The sequence below is a fragment of the Quercus suber genome, unplaced genomic scaffold (assembly GCF_002906115.3).
Source record: "Quercus suber isolate HL8 unplaced genomic scaffold, Cork oak 2.0 scaffold_153, whole genome shotgun sequence".
Classification (NCBI taxonomy): domain Eukaryota; kingdom Viridiplantae; phylum Streptophyta; class Magnoliopsida; order Fagales; family Fagaceae; genus Quercus; species Quercus suber.
Window position 1 is genome coordinate 332,878 of NW_027069614.1, and position 23,560 is coordinate 356,437.

The window sequence follows — 23,560 nt, forward strand, 5'->3', positions numbered from 1 at the left end:
TAAGGGTCATTGTTTATAAAAGGTGGCCAGCTAGAAAGGGATTGGGTAGTTCCCAAGATTCAACATGTGGCAATTGCTGGTGATAGACTTCTGGAGTACTTGGACTCGATTCATTCGGATTTTCAATTCTTGTGTTGAGAGTTTCTATCAACTTGAGTGCTTTCTAGCAACATGACCAAGAGGGGTCCACATACACATGGAAAGAATTATTTGGATTGGTGAGCCAATGGACTTCTGGCGGGTGGAAAATTCCTTCTGCTTGAATATCATTTTTTGAATTAAACTTGACAATCATGGATCCTGTAGTAATTTTGTGTCCAAATCTTGGATGAACTTCAGTGGTATATTGTTTCCAATCTCCATTATGCGCATCATTTTTTAGGATTTTAAAATAGAATTTTTCATAATATCTATTATTGTTTGGAAAAAGGAGCTTGTAAAATCCTGGTTCAAAATGAATGCACAAATAATACTCATTTAGTAGATACCACATGTAAAGGTAATGGAAAACAGTCCAATTAGATATCCAAAAGGCAAAAAGTGTTTTCCATGGCTGGTCAAGGTAGGATAGATGGCAAGAAAATGGTTGTAATATTGTTTAAGGTAATCATGGAGAATTCTGACGATTCTTTTGGATCTGGCTTCAAGGGTTAGGTTTTTTATGTGATTTTTTTTGTCTGAGGGGAGACTTTCTATCATATCAGTTATGGAATATGAATGTAAGGATGAGGATGGGTCTGTGATAGAGTATGCACACAAAGGTAAAGAAATGACTGTGGTATTAATAGTTGGGGATTTTCTAGAAAGATAGTCAGTGATCAAATAAATAATTGGATATTGTATAGTGAAGGTGTGGTGTTTTATAGCTCTTAATAAAATTTAAATTTTAATGAATGACAACTAGTTTTTTTAATGGAAATGAAAGTTAATATTGGATTATGTATAATAACTCTTATCCAATTCATTTAAAGGCTTCCATAAATAAGTTTAAAAAAAAAAATTAATGTGATTTTCTTTTTATCATAAAACCTATTACACATTATTTTACACATGTTTGCACATAGATAAATTTGATAAAGATTGTTAGTTAAAAACATGATATCAAACAATGTCTTGTAAGTAACATGGGAAAAAGTTAATGATGCCCTAGCCCCTAAGGGCATTGATTTAAGAAATATTCTTAGAAACTTTTCATAAAAAAAAAAAAAAAAACTTTTTTGACTTTTTAAAAAAAAATTTCCCATTAAAGTCATATTAAAATTTTCTTAAAATGATTCATTATTTGCTATAATAACACCTGTTAACTAGACTCATTAACATAACACTAATATTTTTAATTTTTAAGGCACATTTAGTACACTAAATAAATATTATATTAAGAATACTAATCTTTATTATCGGTAATAGAAGATTTAATCTATATTACTAATAAGTAATAATTGATTCTGATTTGAGTTTCATCGTTTTGCATACTAAATTATTTTCACACAAATTCTTAAACTCTCTAAAATACCTCTATCTTTTAGTTAAATAATTTTAAATTTAAAAACACAAACTGGTTAAGAGAGTAATTTACTATTTTTTAAAAAAAGTTCCTAAGAATATATTATTTTTTACTATTTAAAAAAAAAAAAACTCACTTAGATAAATATTCTAAACATTAGGACACTATCTTTCTCATTTTTAAATATTATAACACTAAACTCAAAATAAAAAATAACAGTAACTATTCATAAGTTTGACTATTAGATATAGCTTAAACATATATTAATTTTAAACCCAATTACATGCAATAAAGAATAAATATTACAAATTTACAATCACTTAAAAAATAAATATTTTGTATAATAAAAACACAACTAAACGATAAAATGACTATTGATAATTACTTCTATTACACCAAAGATCCCCATGAATAATTTATTAGATTCATTCTCATTTCTTTAACGATGAAAACAAGATTCCATTTAAAAGAGGAAAGAAATGAATCCTACGTGGCAGATCCCCGATCGCTTATCACGCGCAAAGAAGAGCAGCCTCGATCTGAGCTCCATCATCTTCTTCGGTTTCTCAAATCTCTCCTTCTCTCTCCAAACACACCACAAACAAAAATAAACACTACAACAGTTTCACTCTCTCTCTCTCTCTCTCTCTCAACCAATGCGAAATCCGTAGAACCAGTAGTAGTAGTAGTACTCGGCGGCTTTCATGGCGACGACGTCGTATTCAGGAATCGGACGCTACAACTACAAGCTTCTTCCGCTCTCTCTGTCCTCCATAACCCGTTGCCCTTGCCACTCATCACCGTCGAAAGCCCTAGTTCCTGCTCGTCCTAGAGTTGTGAAGCTCAATTTCGTCTTTGACGACCGCAAAAGCGTGCTTCGGCTCGGCCGAGATGGCGGCTTGGCTCGCCGGCGCGTCATCACCGCCGTGGCTCGAGTTGAGCCGGAACAGCTCGGCGAGGTGAGTGCCAATCAGGTACTTTCAATTTGAATTTGAGATTGTAATAAATTTTAATTTTTTTTTGGTGAATTTAACTTCAATTTATGTTTGTTTGTGTGGTTATTCGCTGAATTTGCTTGTAAGTTTCAATTTTTTTTGGTCAATTTGCTTGTAACTTAATGTGTTGGACCAGCTCGGCAAGGAGAATGCCAATCAGGTACTTTCAATTTGAATTTGAGATTGTAATAAATTAAAAATTTTTTTTTGGGTGAATTTAACTTCAATTTATGTTTGTTTGTGTGGTTATTTGCTGAATTTGCTTGTAAGTTTCAATTTTTTTTTGGTGAATTTGCTTGTAACTTAATCTGTTTTCGATTTTGAAAGAATTTATTTTAAAAAATGTGTCGGTGTTGAAAAATAAATTTATAAAAAAAAAAAAAAAGCTTAAATTTATGTGTGTTTGTGTGGTTATTTTATTGAATTTAATGTGTGCTAAGAAAACTAGTTAGAAGAAAAGGCTAAAATATAAATTACGGAGACTAATTTTGACATGTTTTCAATTCACTATTGTAAGTTTTCATTTTTTTTTTTTTTTTTTTAATATATCAATTTCAATCAAAAATGTATTCAATTTAGTAATTCCATCTAGTTCGGCCCAATTCGATCGATAAAGGTTTTAAATAATGCTGCGGATTGGATGGAAGGACTCCATTGTAATGAATGAAATTCAAAGACTGAAATGAAAAAAAAAAAAAATATAAAGAGCTGAATTGAAAACATGGCAAAGTTAGAGGATGTAAAATTTGTAATTTAGCCTAAGAAATTAATTGATGATAAAGAAAATATATATTTATATAATAGAATTTCATAAAATATTCATGGTATGTAGGATAATTAGGGAAAATTGGAATATATGGTGTAAGTTTAGGCTTTTTGTTATGGATGAAAAGATTGTGATGGTTGCCATGGTTGATGTGAAAAAGTTTGGAACTTTGGTTTATTTTTAATTTTTACTTATTAAAATAATTATGTATCTTTGTGAGAATGGATGTATGGTTGAGTGGAATCACTGAAATGGATATGTTGTAGGAAGTCAACAAAGGTGATAAATTATCAGAAAATGAGGATTTGCTCTCGGAGCATCAACAGAAAGCCAGTCAGTTAAGGAAAAGAATTGTTTTTGGACTTGGCATTGGAATCTCTGTTGGTGGTGTTGTATTGGCTGGAGGATGGATTTTCACGGCATTCATGGCTGCTGCTGTTTTTGTTGGTGCACGTGAGTATTTCGATTTAGTTAGGAGTCATGGAATCACTGCAGGAATGACACCCCCTCCTCGATACGTGTCGCGAGTGTGCTCCATCATTTGTGCTGTCATGCCCATAATTACCTTGTAAGTTATGCATCTCTAGTGGGGATTTTTTTTTTCTTCAATTTTCTTTATTTTTTTAGTGTAATTTTTTCCCTTTTTTCTTGCGTACTATGCTACTTTAATAATCAGAAAATAGTGACAATTGCATCAATAATCAAATTCCTCTTTTTTTTTTTTTTTTTTTTTTTACTTTAAAAGTAGTAACAAAAAAGATTTGGTGAGGGGAAATATATAAAATGAAAAGTTGAGTGATTTAATCAACAAGCTACCTTCCTGTTGTCCATGTCATTTACAATGAAATTGGTTGCAAGGCAAGCTGCTTTCCATCTAAGTTTTTTATCCGTCCTTTTAAGTCAAAAAATTCTTCTAGATGCAGCTATATTTCCCATAGTAAATCCAGATAGTTACTCAAATTTATATTGAAATGCAACTCATTGTTGGTGTCACAAGGATTCAACACAAGGGAGAGAGAAAGAGCAAAAATAAGAATGAAAATCGACTCAAATTTATTATGAGTAGATTGAAGGAAGAAATAGAAAGAGAAAGCAAAGCAATATCCTTGAGTATACTCTGGGGAAATCAATTAAAGATGAAATGTTGGATATGGGATATATTCGTCACAGGACCCCTATTCTTTCTTTTGCCTTAATTTTCAAATGACATTAAGAAACTGAACTTCTATCGTTAAATTTACTCCAGAAAGAATTCTTTAGACTTGCACGATAGTGAAACTTTCTATCTCATTTTTTATAAATGCATTCTTCAGGTTTGGGAGGGTGATGAATATATGTTTCTGATTAGTGTTTCTCATATGTGGCCAGGTATTTCGGTCAAATTGACATTTCCGTGACATTTGCTGCCTTTGTTGTTGCTATGGCATTGCTTTTACAGAGAGGAAATCCTCGTTTTGCACAGCTCAGTAGTACCATGTTTGGGCTATTTTACTGTGGATATCTTCCTTCTTTCTGGGTTAAACTTCGATGTGGCTTAGCTGCCCCAGCCTTAAACACTAGTAAGAAATTGAGCCTTTATGCTTATCTGTTAGAGTGTTTAGTTTTAAGGAGATTTAGAAAAATTGTCACTTACAAAGATAATTTAATTGTGAAGCTTGAAAATTGAGTGCTTTTTGTATTTTAAGTGTTAAAAAAGAAATTTCACTAAGTTTAGAGTAGCTTCAATCCTCCTATTTGTATAGTTTTAGGGTACTCAGCATGTGCTAGTCTTCCAAAATATTTTTTAGACTGCTTAGGGTACTCAGTCCCTCTCTTCACTAAGGATGGAGGGGGAAGGAGGGGGAGTGGAGGGGAGTTGAGTAGAGTTAGCTAAAAATAAGTTAATTTTGTGCTAAATCTACTCTACTCTCCCTCCCTTTCCCTCAATCCAAACGGGCCATAAAACAAAAGATGTACATCAATATATTTCTTGGAAAATTGCAAGAGGTGGTGCCTTTAGTTGTGATGTTTGATAGTTATTACTCTTTCTTTTTGGGAGGCGGTAGAAGCCAGTAATTTAAACTTACAAGGGGGTTTCATCACATTAGATAATAGACTTGGGGTACAATTTTGAATCTCCCACTCAGAATTTTCTTAATATGGACTCAACTTATCAGTTATCATGATAGCCAATTTCAGCTACTTCCATGTGGACCAATTTATGGGGGTTGCATTTCTGGGATGGCATTGTTCTTTAACTTATTGTTGTCAATGCTGTATTGCCTAAAACAATGTGGGGGACTTGCCTGAAGTTACTTTAAAGCTACATATCAGTGAAGTCATTAATGGATCATAAGCTATCCACATGAGACATTTGGAAAGTGATGGCAATGGTTTCTGCATTGCTATTGTTGGTTGGATTTACTGTACCCTTCAGTTGCTCAAGAAATTGCATCCCTTGTTATGGATTGCTTAAATGTTGCTGTGATATCATCTGACAACTATGTTGTCAAAGGCCAATCAAAAGGGAACACAACTCTGTTATTGAAAAAATTTCTCTTTGTTATGAAGTTAAGAATTTTAAAAACTGAGAGTATGGAGCATTGTTATCTGAGCTTGACTGGGCAGAAAGTTGGTCACTGGGGTGGGTCACTTGGGCCCTCACTCAACCATTAATGACATCAAATTTTCTCCTTTTCTACATGTTACTAATAGGATGTTGGGTGTGATGCACTGGTATCTTGGAAAATTTAGAAAATTTTTCCCATACATTTTATTTGATATTCTACTGCTGATGAAATTTTAGTGTGTATATCTAGCTGTTCTTTTTCTCTTTATATTTGAAGACCCAATTCTTCTTCTTCTTCTCCTCCTCTCTCTTGGATCTCCTCTATGCATATGTGTGGCCTTGTAAGTGCTTTTATCAAGCTTTATTTGCTGACCAGTTTATCTTTGGCAGGAATAGGAGCATCATGGCCAATTCTTCTTGGTGGCCAAGCTCATTGGACCATTGGTCTTGTAGCATGCTTGATTTCTATCAGCAGCATAATTGCAGCGGATACATATGCTTTTCTGGGTGGCAAGGTATTTGTAATAAAAAAATGATAATTATTATTATTTTTTATTAAGTATGATTTTTACATGTGGTGATTCACTGATTCTTATTACAATTCTGCTGGAGTTTAAAAAATGCTGGATTTCGAAAATCATAGATATGAAATTGCCATGTCAGTGACCATTCTGAGGGCTTTGGTGAGCTCTGCCAACAGAATTTCACAGAATGGCCCTATGAGTCAAAAAATTGCTGCGGTGATTATTTTTACTTTTTACTTATTAAAAAAAAAAAAAAACTATGGTGATTAGAAGATCCTTTATGAAATATCCAAATCAACAATGAACCATGTAATGAGAATTTCTTTGATTTGATCTGTTGCACAAAAGTGATGTTTAGGAATTCCAGAAAATATATAAAGTAGGTGAAATTTCCACACCCCAATTTATCAGTCAATTTTTTGGACAATAATACCACTTTTTCTCTAACAGAGAGAAAGGAAGCCAATAGTCTGGCCATATTTTTTTTGATAAGTAAAAAGATGTATNTGTGGGGGGGGGGGGGGGTGGTTTCAATTTCCATCAGTAAACTAATATTTGTGGAATAATTGAAGCATGTTCATTTAGGGATTTATTTCCATATTATATATAGTGCCAAAGCTGTGCTTCCTATGTTAGATGCTTCTGTTTCATATGCAGTTACATTTTATTGTTTGTAGTTGTAAGTTGCACATGCTAACTTTAAAAGTAGTAACAAAAAAGATTTGGTGAGGGGAATATATAAAATGAAAAGTTGAGTGATGAAATCCAAGTTTTTTTTGATAAGTAAAAAGATGTATATTCAAAGAGCTACCTCATGAAAAACAAAAGGTAGAGCAAGGAGTACAGAGAAGGAAACAAACAACAAGAAAAAACAACAAAACAAACATAAGCCAACATAAGAACTAAGTACAGAGCAGAGAATTAAGGAACAAAGGGAGAGAGTCACTAGAGGTGATTCCCCAAGCCCTAGTCCAATCAAAAAGAGAACCACTAAAGAAAGCGAGCAACTGATTATCGGATTTGTCCGTATCCTCAAAGGTTCGCCAATTCCGCTCCCTCCAGATACACCACATAAGGCACAAATGAGCTAAATTCCAAATGCTAGAAGAGTGCTTTCCAAACCAATTCCACCAACCAAAAAGCGTATCTGCAACCGATCTTGGCAGAACCCAAGAGATCCCAAAAGTTCTAAAAACCAAGCTCCACAGCAGATAAGCTTTTTCACAATGAAGAAGTAGATGATTCACCGTCTCCCCATTACTACGACACATAATGCACCCGTCAACAAAAACCACTCCTCTACGCCTCAGAATGTCTCCTGTAAGAATCTTCTCCCAAGTTGCAGTCCAAACAAAGAAAGAGACACGCGGAGGAGCCTTAACCTTCCAAATACCTTTCCAAGGAAAGATAATAGGCAAAGGACAACGAAGCTTGTTGTAGAAAGAGTGGATGTCAAAATCCCCCTTCTTTGTCAACATCCACCTCATACGGTCTCCAAGCTCAGAACGAGGCAAATTAGAACCCAAGGTACGGAGGAATTCATCCACCTCACCCATCTCCCAATCATTTGGATCCCTTAACAAGCGAACATTCCAGCTTCTCTGAGCCTCCATCTCCAACCTTTTGAGAGACAAGGCCACCGATGCCTCTCTATTAGAAGCAATCCCATACACTAATGGGAAGGATCGATGGAGTGGTAAGTCCCCACACCACCTATCTGTCCAAAACTTCACTCTATCCCCCACCCCTACTTCAAACTAAATGCATTTACTAAACACCTCTCAACCTTTTCGAATACTTCTCCATAAACCGCATCCATAGGCACCCCTACTCAGCTTAGAAGACCAACCCCTCCACTCTTCCCCAAACTTCGAAACTACAACCCTCCTCCAAAGACGAGTCTCCTCAACCCCAAACCGCCATAACCATTTTCCTAGTAAGGCTTTGTTGAAAGTGGTTATTTTCTTAACACCCAGACCACCATTCGCCTTAAGAGCACACACCTTATCCCACCCCACCAAGTGAGCCTTCGAATCCCCCCACAAGAAGTCCCTTTGCATCTTCTCAATCTTATTCGCCACATGCGATGGAATGGTAAAAAGAGAAATAATAAGTAGGAAGGCTAGATAGCGTACTCTTAAGTAACGTCAGTCTTCCACCTTTCGACAAATACAGCTTCTTCCACCTAGCCAGCTTTCGCTTAATTTTCTCCAAAATAGGATTCCAAATAGAGGGAGACTTATGAGGAGCCCCTAACGGCATACCTAGATAGGTCATAGGCAGAGTCCCAATCCTACAACCCAGAATCTCTGCCAAGGCATGCACATTATTAACCTCTCCTATTGGAACCATCTCGCTTTTCAGGACATTAACCTTCAAACCTGTCACAATCTGAAAACAGAGGAGAAGCATCCGAATGTGAAGGATCTGCTCCTCTTCCGCATCACAAAAAAGAATAGTGTCATTCGCAAACAGAAGATGAGAGACACATTCCCCTTCACCCCGTCTACCATCTGCCTTAAAACTCCTGATCAAACCAGCACCTTCAACTCTTTTCAGCATTCTGCTTAAAACCTCCATAATAACCAGAAACAACATAGGAGATAGTGGTTCCCCTTGTCTCAAACCCCTCATGCTCCTAAAGAAGTCAGCTGGAGTCCCATTAACCAAAATAGAGAAATGAACAGTTGAAATACAAGTCCAGATCCATCTACACCACTTCTCCCCAAAGTCCATTCTCTTCAAGAGATCTAGTAAAGCCTCCCAATTCACGTGATCATAAGCTTTCTCGATATCAAGCTTACAAATAACCCCCGGAGTCTTACTCTTAACTCGGCTATCAACACACTCATTAGCAATGAGAACTGAGTCAAGAATTTGTCTACCTCCCACAAAACTATTCTGGGACTCAGAGATCAGTTGGTCTAAAACCGTCTTCAAGCGATTTGCCAAAACCTTAGACAAGATCTTGTACAAGCTCCCCACCAAGCTAATAGGCCTGAAATCTCGAATATTGGAAGCATCATTCTTCTTAGGAATTAAGGCTATGAAAGTAGCGTTCAGAGATTTCTCAAACTTAATGTGGAGATAGAACTCCTCAAAAACTGCTAGAACATCTCTTTCCACCACTCTCCAGCAATGGTGAAAGAAGGCCATAGAAAAACCATCTGGACCTGGGGCTTTATCCCCAGCCAACTCATTAACAGCTAGAAGAATCTCCTCCTTCTCAAACCTCCTTTCAAGCCAGCACCTCTCCGACCCATCTATCTGATCAAACTCCAAACCTTCCGTAAAAGGCCTCCACTCTTTAGTCTCCTGATACAAATTTTTATAAAATTGAACCATTTGAGCAGCCACCTCAGACGACTCCCCATAAACCACCCCATCCACCTCCAAAATTCTTAGATGGTTAAACTTCTACGGGAATTAGCCATCTTATGGAAGAATTTAGTATTATTATCTTCTTCTTTAGTTCATAACATTCTTGATTTCTGTCTCCATGAGATTTCTTCCAAAGAGAGAAGACTCTCTACTTCGGATCTCACCACAATTCTCTTGCATGACTCTGCATCAGAGAGGCCAAACTCCCCTTCCTTGGCATCAAGCAATTTCAAAGCCTCTAATAATTGAGACTTTTTGCGTCCGACATGACCAAACTCCGACCGGTTCCACTGAATGATATCTTCTTTTAAGGCCTTCAATTTTTTGGCAAACACAAAGCTAGGAGTACTAGAGAAAGAATGCCGATTCCACCAAGAGTGAACTCTATCAATGAACCCGTCCGTCTTTAACCACATATTCTCAAACTTAAACGGACTTTTCCCCCTCGCCATTCCCCCTACCTCCACCAGAATTGGGAAATGATCTGAAATGGGACGAGGTAAAATCCGTTGGATCACGTCTGGGTATTGCTCTTCCCAATCGTGAGACACCAACACTCTGTCTATCCTAGACATCGAAGGCTGATCGGAGCCGCTAGATCAAGTAAAACTCCCTCCCTCCAAAGGCAAATCAATCAAATTAAGATCCTCAATGAACTCCAAAAAAAGTTCCATAGCCGGAGTAAGACAGGAGTTACTCGACCATTCACTTGGGAAACGAACAATATTAAAATCCTCACTGCAACACCAAGGAACGTTCCAATATTGCTGAATACCAACCAACTCGTCCCACATGAGTCCCCTTGCATTATTATCAATTGGGCCATAAACCCCAGAACACGCCCAGGTAAAGCCATCCCCCACCCCTTTCCACAGAACAGACACAGAAAAGGAACCCAGTAGAAAGTCCAACCTCTCCAATACCCTCCTATCCCACATCAACAAAACCCCACCCGCCGTCTGGACAGCATCTAAAGCCACCAAATCCACAAAGGGACAGCTCCACAGGCTGCCAACCATTTGTCTGTCCAAGCCAGATAGCTTAGTCTCTTGAAGGCAAATTACATCACACTTCCACTCACGCAATAAATTTTTCACAATTGACCGTTTCCGACAATCATTCAAACCCCTAACATTCCAAGAAAGAATTTTTAAATTCATAAAGACATGAAAATCCCAACTGATGAAATAGCTCAGCAACCTACACTCTACTTGCCATCATAGTTAACCGAAGATTGCAAGTTCCTCAGCTCTCTCTTCCCTCTATTCTTTTTAATGAGAGCTTTTCTAGGAATTGCAACTTTCCTGTTCAACACTTTGACATCCTCCGTCTCCTTCTCAATCTTTTGTAACAAAGCAATACATAAATTCTCATGTCGACTCAGAGGAAGCCCCACCAGCTTACTAAAACCAGGAAGTCTGTTCTTCACCCAACTAGAAATATCTAACGTATCCACACATTCCAATGCCTCATAATCACAGTCCAACTCAGCTGCCAAAGGCAGCCCAAAGGGGGTGATAGACCTCAGAGGGATTGATAAGCTATCTTCTCCTCCCAAACTCATATCTGAATTATTCAACTCTTTCACCACCAAAGCACTCTCCCCAGGGGCATCACCCACTGCCTTCGTGGGTATCACACCGAAACTCAAATCAGAATTGTTCAACTCTTCCACCACCAATACTCTCTCCCCACTGACCTCACCTACTGCCTTCGTGTGAAACACACCCGAACCTATTTCTGAGTTTTTCAACTCTTCCACCACCAAAACTCCCTCCCCAGGGGCATCACCCACAGCCTTCATGGGTGTGTCCACAAACCCAGCCCTTGAAAAGCACAAAAAGAAGCCAGAGAGGAAGAGAAAAGAAGAGAGAAGATCCACCGGTGACCGCGAAATCGTCAGCTCAGACTCACCCAGTGAAAAAGAGGGCTCATCGGAGTAGCTTCTGGCAAAAGATGGGCCGCCGGCCACCGTCGGAGGCTGAGAACCCCGGCCCAGCACCACCGGCTCAAGATCGGAGCACTGGGAACAAGTCATGGAGCTCGCCTCCTTCATCGGGCTCTGGGTTGGTCTCTCTTCTCCAGACCGAGAGCTCTCTCCCTCTTCAAAATGACTTGGGCCAGAGCAATTCAAATAACCCACACCTGGGTCGGGCAGCAATGGGCTTGTGGCAAGGCCCAAGACTTGTTCAGCTTGTTTGGTTTCCCTTGCAACCCATTTAAGGGCCTTAGTACCTCTTATATTGCAGTCCGAAGGCACTGCACGTGATTCCCCTCTAAAATTCATTTCTCCCACTTTGTTTCTGTCCCAGGAAACCCGCCTCCTCCCTATCACATCAACCTCCACGATAAGACCTCTTCCTGACCAGCTATATCTCCTAGCGTCACTCTTCTTCATCTTTTCATAATCTTTTGAATTTAAACTGGAGCTTGGGAAACGTAACCTCCTGTCTGCCAGATATTGCTCACCAACCTCTGCCTCCACATTAATGCTCTGCTTCCTCCTGTCCCCTCTCACCATCTCCATCTTATCAGCCTTACCCACCGGAAAAACCCCCACTTTGGCACCTTGAAGTCTCAGATTCACCCCCTTCTTTTCATCCAGCTGCTTAAGGTGCTTGCTAACCTCTGTTCTTCCATTGAAGCCTTGCACAACTTCAGCAAAGTTCTAGAGTTTTGGGCTTCCAAGTTGTACCTCTGCACCTGAGGAAAAAAACTTGGAGGACCAAAACCAGCCAACGCATAATGGGAGGGATTCAGCAGCTTTCTTAGTTCAAGGCCAAAGGCCCTCCAACCAAACTTCTCTTTGCCTTCAGGGATAATAACAGACCTCCTACATCCACCCACTTTGAGTTCAGTCAGTAGCAAGAACTGACCAAAAGAGTTGATGCTCCTTTGGAGAGTAAAAGCAGTGTCCCCATCTCTAAAAATAAAAAACTGCTTGGAGCTCTCCCCAACAACAAAGTCTTCAATGTTATTCATCAGCCATATTGCTGCATTCTTACCCATGAAAACTGATCTCATAAAGAATCTGCCCCTCTCAAAGATCCTTAGCAAGAAGTAACGGCCCCCTTCCTCTAAAACTAATTTAAAGGATTTGGACTCAATGAAGAAGCTACGAACTCCCCCCATAATTACAGACAGGAATTCTCAGAAGTTTATATAACAATTGACATCATCTTATCCTGAATCTCTAAGCAAATGCCTCTTAAACAATTACTCTCAATAGTCTGGCCATATATTTCTTCTTTCATATGGATTCCATAAAGAAGAGAAAGAAATGTCAAATTCTAAGAACAGAGGGATATATCCTCTCTCTCACACAAACACAAACCCATAATGCCATTCTGCTCCCATAGATACCTTGCCATCATCCCTACTGTGGTGTGAGTTTCTTCTGGGCCAGGAAATTACTTGACACGTAATATATGTCTTGACAAAAAATTGTGACCAAAGCACAGGCTACTTGCCCACTACTGAACTATTCTAGGGGATCTCCTCGCCTTTTATTATGCCCTTTGCAGCAAGCTCTTGGGCAGCATAATCTGAATATGCATGTCTCAGCTCCCATATTAGCTTATGTTTCATCAAATGCTGCACAAAGGAATATGTGACCCCTTTCCTCATATACTACTTTTTGTAGGAAAAACTTTTGTACTGACAATATGGATTGAAAAAATGATTAAAAAGGTGAAGATGAAGGGGAACGAGAGTGTCAGAAATTTGATAGAGTTATAAGAACAAATTTCTTAAATCTCAGTATTTAAGAGTTTTTGGATGTCAAAGCATCAGGTTAAATTTGACGTGTGATAATGTCTATGAAAGGGTTGTTCTGAAGCGTTGAAAGCAAATTTGACGGGCCCAAAAGCAAGCTATACTTGATTACTTCCACAATCTAAGAGACACCAAAAATATAGGCAAAATTGATATGATTCTTATATGAGTTTGGGATCTTTCTTTTGTTGATTAAGAATTGCAGTGGCCATAGGATCTCCAATGCATTGCAGATATTATATGCAGGAGAAGGTTCCTTGTTTGCAAAGAGAAAGAAGTTTATGCTGTTGCTAGGGCCTAGGGAGAGAAACAAGAGCTTGAGAGAGAAAGAGATGACTGAAGTTTTTTGGCATTATTGTCTTTTATTATGTTTGCTTGTGTTGAAAAACACTAGGACTAAAGGAAAGCTTTCTTATTTCTTCTGAGGTGGGCTAGTTTAGTATTGGGGGTATTACTATTAAGGTCCAATAAAAATGGCCAATTAAGATGTGGAAGAACTGAAAGCAAGCAATAGCACTCCTCATTATATATGCCATGGAATGTGACTTATCCATTGAGAAGATCAAGAATCCAGTTAATAAAGTCTTCTTTCTTTGATATACTATCAACTTATAGAATTAGAATTCCATTGAAGTTTAGAATAATCAATTGCAAGAGAAATTTTTTATGTAGGATTATTCCTACTGTCTTCACAAATTTTGTATGACGTTTGAACATATATCGATATCATGCCACAAATCTCATGGAGTTAACAAGTCATGCTCTCACCATCAGCTTGAATCAGCACCCTAAATGTTTGCACCCCACAATCATCATCAACAGGGTAGTTGTCTTTGTCTTCACCTCGCAGCATACTCGGAACCTAACAGGCTTTAATACTAATTGAATGGTACAAAAAGTTTGAATAGGCAAGATTTCATTCTAGCTAGGCATAAATCCTTAAATGTATGAGAGGTTCCTTGAATCAATAAGAAAAAGGTTTGGAATCCACCAAAAGTAGTGAAACTCAATTAATGAATTTCAAACTATTATTTTTGTTTACAGGTAGCAAATCAATTTGTAATCACTTCACAGTTAGAAAAAAAATTGCTGTTACTTGTTACACAATTTTTTATTTTGACATGCTATTGAGATACAGTTCATTCAAGGCCACAATTGTCTATTGTGGTAGGTTTTTGTCTATAGATGTTAAAAATTGTAGTAGTTAATAGTGGATATATTATGTTTGGTATGTACCTATGTTATGAAAAAAATGGCAATTCTTTAGGTCACTGGGTTGCAATCACAAGGGCTTTGTTGACTTTGTGCTGAGAACTGGTCAAGTGTTTTGGGTTATTGTACAGTGAGATATTCATTTTTAACCATCATCAGGACAGTGTGCAGAGGACTCCTTTACAGCTTTACCTCATAATATTTGTTGGGCTCATAACTATAAGGACCTTGAGATAGTTTTGTACTCCAATGCAGACATTTGGTAGGACACCACTTACTAGTATCAGTCCAAAGAAGACATGGGAGGGAACTATCACAGGCTTGGGTGGATGTGTGGCTACTTCTATTATATTATCGAAGATTTTTTGCTGGCCAACATCTTTAATAAGGTATTAAATTTTCCTCTTAAGTGCAATCTATAAGTTGGACATAGATTCCATAATTTAAGAATCAATTGATATTTTTACTCTCTCCACACGCACATAAAGGACTAATTATTATTTTTTACACTATAGTCCAATAGCATCAGAACATGTGGAAGTAATATATAAATAAGTTTTTTGTTATCCTTTAAAATTGATTTATATTAAGATAAACAGATGGCTTTTAAGTTATAGATGCACTTACAATTTGATTTCATGAACATCTTTTGTTATGATTGTATATATTTGAAATCACTAGGTCAATCAGGTAAAATTGTCACTTCCAAATATTTGCAGTGACAGCAACATCTATACTATGCACTGCCTGGAAAAGTCTAATGTCATTTGAATTAACGGTGCCTTCGCGCCTTGGTCTTGCAAGTTTGAAATTAGGAAATAATTCTGGATTGGGTATAGCAAGATTAGGATCTATTGTATCTGTATGTACTACTTTTGTTAGCTGCAGGATGTTGCAATGGTATTACTTGGAGATGTCCTAGGCTTGAAGTATGTATTATTTTGGTTTTATTCTTTCAGGAGTTTTCTCTGAATGTTTGTATATTCTTTTTGTTTTTCATGAGGTGGTGGATAAAGACTGATGTAATAGGTTGTTATTCTTTTTGATAAATCATGGATCTGTTATAGTACCTCCTGTGTCCAACTGCCCAATGAACTGATTATTCCTTGAATAAATCATGAAGGGTATAAAAACCTGAAATTTACAGAGCACAAACAGATTGTGCCTGTTTCTCTTGTTACACTGATGATTAGGTTCACTTGTTTAGTAAAGCATGACCAATCTTCTATCTTCTGTTATACTGAGTGGAGAATGCTTCTCCTTTTTACTTTCTTTTAAAGTTTCCTTTAAGATGAACATGCATAATTTCTATACCAATTGTCAATATCCTTATATACATCTTTTTGAAATTGTTGATGTGCATTTGACATATCTTTCTGGTGGTTGTCAGTGCAATTGCTTTTGGGGTTCTCAATTTCTTCGGTTCCGTTTTCGGTGATCTTACTGAATCGATGATCAAACGCGACGCAGGCGTCAAGGACTCTGGGTCCCTCATACCTGGACATGGTAATTATCTTTTGCTCATGGCTGTAAGCTGTGAGAAAACTTTGAATTTTTCTTTTGAAACTCTGATGATGGACAAATTTTCAGTTACATTGCTTTGAATAATTTCAATAACATTCTTTTGTGTGTTATTGCAACTAAAGTTGGGAAGCTGGTTTAGTGTCGTATTCAAATGCTGCATGCAATTGACTCAACTGTCAATTTATAGCATCATCATTATGCTTACTTAGAACTTGAATCGAGATTTTTCCCCTCCACTTCATTATTATGTTTCCCTGCAACTTTCATTGTACTGTGATACGAGGATGTCATACTTCTAATCTTTTATTTGTACAACTTAGCCACCAATTTGTGGTAAATGCCATGATGCGGCACCAGGTTAGAATTAACTTATCCACCAATTTGTGGTAAATGCATTAGAAATTTATTTTTTTGATAGGTAACATAAAATATTATTAATAAAAAAGCCAACCCAAGTACATTGGGGATGTACTAAGGGGGTACAAATCAGAAACCAAAATTACAATGATCAAGTAAAACAGGAAGACAAACAAGAAGACTGAGACAAAGCCATACTCCATTCAAGGAGAGTGTGCAAGAAAAAAGACTTAATCTCTACCTTAGAACATTCACATCCCTCAAAGCTTCTAGCATTCTTTTCATGCCAAATACAACATATCAAGCAATGAGGCACAAGTTTCCAAAAATCTATATTGCAATGTCACCCACACTTACATTGCCAAGACTCAAACAACTTAATAACCTTATGAGGCATAACCCAGTAGATTCCAAACAAATAGAACACCAACGACCATAACTCACAAGCTATGGGGCAATGAAGCAGAACATGATCCACTAACTCCCCACAACTCTTACACATATAACACCAATAAGAACAAGCAAATGTTTTTTGCAAATGTTTTTTGTTGTTATAATCTTACCTAAGGAAGAAAACCATGAAAAGAAAAATAAGAGAGTAGGAGGGTAGAAAGAAAGATAGATTCCTCTAACCTCAAAACCTCTACTCCTTGTTGGCTTCCAATAAACCTTATTAGGACCAAATCCCCGCATAGTCTAAGAGTAGACCATATCCATAAACAGATCAAGAGATTCTTGTTCCCAATCTTGCAGTGCAAGACGAAACTGAACATCCCAATGAATTGTCCCAGCAGACCAACACATAACCTCTGCCACTAAAGAGTCCTTTGTCCTACTAATACAATAAAGTTCCGAAAAAGCTTCTTGGAGGGTACATTCCCCACGTCACACATGTTTCCAAAACTTCACTCTAGTACTATCTCCCACATCATACAAAAGGAGCTTAGAAAAATTCAATCAGCCACTTCTAAAGAATCTCCATAGGCTAACACCGTAAGTACTTGTCACCTTTTTCATGCACCAACCTCCTCAAACATTCCCATATTTCGCCTCTATAACCCTCCTCCATAAAGCATCTGTCTCCATGCCATACCTACATAATCATTTTCCTAACAAGGCAGAATTAAAGCTCCTTAACCATCTTATACCTAGCCCCTAACCTGCATAGGCTTACAAACCTTAGCCCATTTAACCAGGTGTAATTTTGATTAACCACTAATTCCACTCTAAAGAAAATCTCTCTGAGAAGATATAATTTCAGCTTCACAGAATGCTTTTGTGAGGAACCGGCAGATTCTTGACCCCGTACTTATTGCTAATGAATGACTTGATAGTAGATTGGAAACTGGGTTGCCAGGGCTGCTTTGTAAATTAGATGTTGAGAAGGCCTTTGATCATGTGAATTGGGGATTTCTTATGCAGTTACTAGAAAATGGTGGGTTCTCTGTTAAATGTCGGCAGTGGATATTCTTTTGCATATCTACAATTTGTTTCTCTATTCTGATAAATGGTTCTCCTTGTGGGTTTTTTGAGAGTTCTAGGGGGTTGAGACAAGGTGACCCATTGTCCCCTTTGCTGTTTATATTGGTTATGGACGTTGTTGGGAGAATGTTGGATAAAGCTGTCCGATGGTCACATGTCAGGCTTTTGTGTGGGTCGTGAAAAGGGAAGATAATTGGTGGTGTCTCATCTTCTCTTTGCAGATGACACTTTGATTTTTTGTGGTGCTGATCTAGATCAAGTTCTGTTTCTCCGTATGATCCTCATTTGGTTTGAGGTGGTTTCTGGTCTAAAGATAAATTTGGGTAAGTTAGAGTTGGTTCTTGTGGGTATGGTGGATAATTTGGATTTATTGTTGATTGTACTTGGCTGTAAACAAGGTACTCTTCCAATGAAATATTTGGGTCTTCCTTTGGGAGCTAAATTCAAGGATAAGGCAATATGGAACCCAATTTTGGAGAAGATAGAACGGAGATTAGCAGAATGGAAACGTTTGTACTTATCAAAGGGAGGTAGAGTCACTTTAATTAAAAGCACTTTATCTAATTTACCCACTTATTTCCTATCTCTATTTCCTATTCCTGCAGTTGTGGCTAACCGAATTGAGAAACTTCAAAGAAATTTCTTATGGGGTGGCATTGGAGATGAACCAAAATTCCATTTGGTTCAATGGGCTACTGTTTGTAGTCTCATTGCATCGGGTGGCTTGGGGATAAGGAAGTAAGACTTTTTAATGAAGCTTTGCTTGGAAAGTGGCTATGGAGATTTGGGATGAAGACGGATGCCCTTTGGAGGCAAGTAATAGAGGTGAAATGTGGCAGTGAATGGGGTGGCTAGTGTACTAGGCTTGTTAATGGTCCATATGGTGTTGGCTTGTGGAAATATATTAGTCAGGGATGGCCTTCTTTTTCTCACCACATTCTATATGATATTGGGGATGGGTCTAAGGTGAAATTTTGGCAAGACCATTGGTGTGGTGAGACTTCTCTTGCAGTCAGTTATCCTGAATTGTTTAGAGTTTGCCGAGATAAGGAGGCTAGTGTGGCTGAGCTTATGAAGCTTGATAATAGAGTCCTTTTCTGGGATGTGAGTTTCTTTAGGGGTGTGCATGCTTGAGAATTAGAGGCACTAGTTGGTTTCATGGATACCATTTATGGTGCTTCGGTGAAAGGGTTTGGTGAGGATAAGATGTGCTAGAAACTTGATAGAGAGAAGGGCTTCCTGGTTAAAGACTATTATAGTCTCTTAGTGGGCTTTAATGACTATTGCTTTCCTTGGAAAAGTATTTGGAAACAGAAGATTCCTTCTCGAATAGCTTTCTTTGTTTGGACTGCTGCTTTGGGGAAGTGCTTAACGATTGACAATTTACGAAAAAGGAGGGTTTGGATATTGGATTGGTGCTACATGTGCAAGTGTAATGGTGAATCGGTTGATCATCTTTTTCTTCATTATTCGGTTGCAATGGATATGTGGGCTATGGTGTTCGGATTGTTTGGAGTGAGCTGGGTTATGCCGCAGTCTGTAGTGGGGCTTTTAGCATGTTGGCAAGGCAAATTTAGTTGTCATCGAAATGGGTATATATGGTTGATTGTTCCCCATTGCTTATTATGGTGTCTTTGGAGAGAGAAATAGTAGGTGCTTTGAAAATAAGGAGAAATCAATTTCAGACTTGAAGCTATTTTTCTTTAGAACTTTAATTGATTGGTTGGTTGCATTGCAGAACCAATCATTTTCATCTTTTCTTGATTTTCTATATTCTTGTAATTTTTGTTCTTGATTGTTTGACCCTGTGTACACTCCTTGTGTACTAGGGTGCTCCCCTTTTTGATATCAATAAACTTATTACTTATCAAAAAAAAAAATTTCCATACGATTTGCCACCTTCCTAGGTATAGGCAGAAGGGAAAGAAAGTATGTAGGTAAAGAGGAAAGAGTTTCCTTAGCCCCCTTTAGATAAATACAGCTTCTTCCAACTTGTTAATCTCCGCTCCATCTTCTCTAAAATAGGATTCCAGATTGACAACTCTTTAAATTTAGCACCAAGAGGAAGGCCCAAATATTTCTAAGAAAGAGAAGATTGCCTACAACCCAACAGCCCCACTAGAACATCTAGATTGTGCACCTCACCAATAGGAACCAACTCAGATTTCCCTAAGTTAATACTTAAACCTGATACCTCCTCAAATCTAGCCAAAATCGACCTCAAACTAGCAATCTGAGTAGGGTCAACATCACAAAAAATAAGAGTGTCATCTGCAAATAAAAGATAAGACACTATCATCGATGTACCAGCTGTATTACCTACAAAGAAGCCTGAGAACTATCCAGCATTAGCAACAACATCCAACATACGACTCAATGCCTCCATAACAAATATCAAAAAGCAACGGAGATAAGGGATCCCCTTATCCAATCCAACTAGAGCTTCCAAAGAAATTAGATGGGCTACCATTGAGCAAAATGGAAAATTTGATAGTTGAAATGCTACACTTTATTCATTTTCTCCATTTATCTAAAAACCCACAGCGCTGAAGCATAAACATTAAAAAATTTCAGCTCACATGATTATACGCCTTCTCTACATCCAACTTACATAACACCCTTGGAATTCCTCTCCTCAACCTACTATCAATACATTCTGAAACAATTAAAACGGAGTCCAAGATTTGTCTACCTTTCACAAATGCATTCTGTGAATCTGAATAAGCCCATGTGCCACCCTTCGGAATCTATTAGCCTACACCTTAGAAATAATCTTGTAGATCCCACCAACTAAGCTAACTAGCCAAAAATCCTTGACCTCCACAGCATCCACCTTTTTGGGAATAAAGGCATGAAAAGAAGCATTAAGACTCTTCTCAAAAACAGCTTGAGTATGAAAGTTTTGAAACACTTCCATAATTTCTGTCTTCAAAACACTCCAGCAAGACTGGAAGAATGCCATGGAGAAACCATCTGGGCCAGGAGCCTTATCACCATTAAAATCATTAATCACCCCAAACACCTCTTCCTCATCAAAAGGCCTATTTAGTCAAAGGGCATCTTCCTCCAAGATACTAGGGAGTTCCACATCATCTAAGACAGGTCTATGAGCCACATTTTCAGAATAGAGTTGCCTATAAAAATGAGAATTAAACTGAGGCTAGATAAGGTTTCAGATTTAGGTTGTCTGATTTCTGATTTTACCTACTGGAAGCAGAGAAACACAATCAGGTTAATAGTATGAATCTCTTGCACTAGAAATTGTTTGCTTCCTTGCTTCCTATTATTTAGTAGTATGTCCCTTACAAATTGTAATGGAAATCTAGGAATGATTGTTCTCTCTTGCAATCACCTTGTCATGTTTACTGTTTTCTTGGCATATTGATTTCACTACAACACCCTTCTCCATTGAAAGATAATCTTCAGTTCTACTTATCAAAAAGAAGGATGCTCTTCAGTTCTGACTAATTTTTTATACCATCAAGTGTGGTTTGGATTTGGACATTAGCTACATAGTTGGAGCTGCCTTAATGAAAAATAGGGATTGAGAAGGGGTGGGGGGGGGGGGGGGGGTGGGTTGGTGTGGTTGTTTGAAACTTGAGTGTGAAGTTAACACTGGGACTTGAAAACTTTCTTCCTTGTGTTCAGTAAAATTTAGAGTTTTAGAAAAGGTATTTTTCTGTGTATTATTATGTCTGAATTTTAGAATATATTTGACTGCATTTTGATTTGTTCATTGTTTGGGATGTTTTGTGCAGGTGGAATACTAGACAGAGTGGACAGTTACATATTCACTGGTGCGCTTGCATACTCATTTGTCAAATATTTTCTGCCACTTTATGGAGTATAATTCAAATTCTGATCGATGCCAAGTGAAACTAAGGAGAAATTTCTGCTGTCTATTCTGGAGAGCTAGTACAGACATAAGCATTTACTCTAAATGTCAACAAACATGTAGGGGATCAACTTATTAGAGATGAGGCTTGAGATTAGATTTGCAACTCCAGGTTTTCATAATCCTCACCAAATATAAGAGAGTATACTTTATACACTTCTTTTCAATGAGGTCACTTCAAGCTAACCAGAGCCTGACTTTGGTCAACACATACATTCTGATCTCTACATGAAGTCACTTTTGGCTGTGAATACACTAGTTTTCCTGGTAAGGCCAATGCCTGCTAGTGAATTTTGATTTATGGGATGTCTACTTTGTAATAAAAATTTATAATAAAAATTTATGGTTAAAGTGCTAAAGTTCATTTTTTTTTTCTTTGTTAAAAATAGAACATCAAGTTCATCTATCTTTGAGCATCCAGTATTGTTGGCCTTGCTGTAATTCCCTACATAGCCGGATAATAAAAGTTTTGCAATCTGTTCTCTTTCCTAAAGGTTTATGTTAATGTGGTGTGAAATTTTTAATTATGCGCATTCATGGTAGAACTTCAGGATTGTATGGATGAAAATGTGGAGTGTATTATTATTATTTTTTTTTTTACAAAATAGAAATTCTACTCTAGTTTATCTAAGGGCCTGTTTGGATAGAGGGGAGAAGAAGGAGGAGTGGAGGAGAGTAGACTAGAGTTGGCTGAAAATAAATCTACTCTAGTTTATCTAAGGGCCTGTTTGGATGAAGGGGAGAAGGAGGAGGAGTGAAGGAGAGTAGAGTAGAGTTGGTTGAAAATAGGCTAATTTTGAGTTAAATTTACTTTACTTTACTTTTCTCCCTCAATCTAAACCGACTATAAGTGTATATGTGTGTGAAACTCCCTCTTGAAAATTTGAACTCTGACCCTTCCTTCCACACCTCATGAGTACTTATACTTGTGGAGTGACCATCGCACCAAGAGTATGAGATGATGAAAATGTGGGGCCTTAAACACAAGTAGAGCTGTTGGAGAATTAGAGACATTTATGACTAAGCAATTACATTTATTTTTGTCATTTAGAGTTTGGGGTACTATATTGCATACTCATTTGTCAAAATATTTTTGCCACTTTATGGAGTATAATTCAAATTCTGATCGATGCCAAGTGAAACTACGGAGAAATTACTGTTATCCCTTCTGGAGAGCTAGTACAGACATAAGTATTTACTTTAAATGTCAACAAACATGTAGGGGATCAACTTAGTAGGGATGAGGCTTGAGATTAGATTTGCAACTCCAGGTTTTCATAATCCTCATCAATATGAGAGAGCCTGCTCTATACACTTCTTTTCAATGAGGTCACTTCAGGCTAACCAGAGCTTGACTTTGGGTCAACACATACATTCTGATCTCTACATGAAGTCACTTTTGGCTGTAAATACACTAGTTTTCCTGGTAAGGCCAATGCCTGCTAGTGAATTTTGATTTATCGGATGTCTACTTTGTAATAAAAATTTATGGTTAAAGTGCTAAAGTTCATTTTTTTTCTTTGTTAAAAATAGAACACCAAGTTCATCTATCTTTGGGCATCCAGTATTGTTGGCCTTGCTGTAATTCCCTACATAGC

At 37.5% G+C, this 23,560-nt stretch overlaps 1 protein-coding gene across 4 annotated transcripts; it reads left to right on the forward strand.

The window, feature by feature from the left end:
* The first annotated feature begins 1,966 nt into the window (after positions 1-1,966).
* On the forward strand, positions 1,967-22,455 carry LOC112020372 (phosphatidate cytidylyltransferase 4, chloroplastic). Of its 4 annotated transcripts, none has more exons than XM_024052934.2 (8): positions 1,967-2,478; positions 2,636-2,659; positions 3,532-3,833; positions 4,634-4,824; positions 6,204-6,328; positions 14,960-15,093; positions 16,095-16,210; positions 21,826-22,455. In XM_024052934.2, the coding sequence occupies exons 1-8, from the start codon at positions 2,209-2,211 to the stop codon at positions 21,915-21,917; spliced, it is 1,254 nt and encodes a 417-aa protein (XP_023908702.2). In that variant the 5' UTR covers positions 1,967-2,208; the 3' UTR covers positions 21,918-22,455. The 4 variants fall into 4 exon arrangements, with proteins under 4 accessions (XP_023908702.2, XP_023908704.2, XP_023908705.2 ...); XM_024052936.2 differs by having other exon boundaries at positions 1,967-2,463; XM_024052937.2 differs by lacking the exon at positions 2,636-2,659 and having other exon boundaries at positions 1,968-2,478.
* The last annotated feature ends 1,105 nt before the right edge of the window (positions 22,456-23,560 follow it).

Bases quoted from the DNA above. Each gene is read 5' to 3' on its own strand.
- LOC112020372 (XM_024052934.2), top strand. From the start codon at position 2,209: ATGGCGACGACGTCGTATTCAGGAATCGGACGCTACAACTACAAGCTT. The intron at 4,825-6,203 runs GTAAGAAATTGA...TATCTTTGGCAG, and splicing joins TGCCCCAGCCTTAAACACTA to GAATAGGAGCATCATGGCCA. The intron at 15,094-16,094 runs GTATTAAATTTT...GGTGGTTGTCAG, and splicing joins TGGCCAACATCTTTAATAAG to TGCAATTGCTTTTGGGGTTC.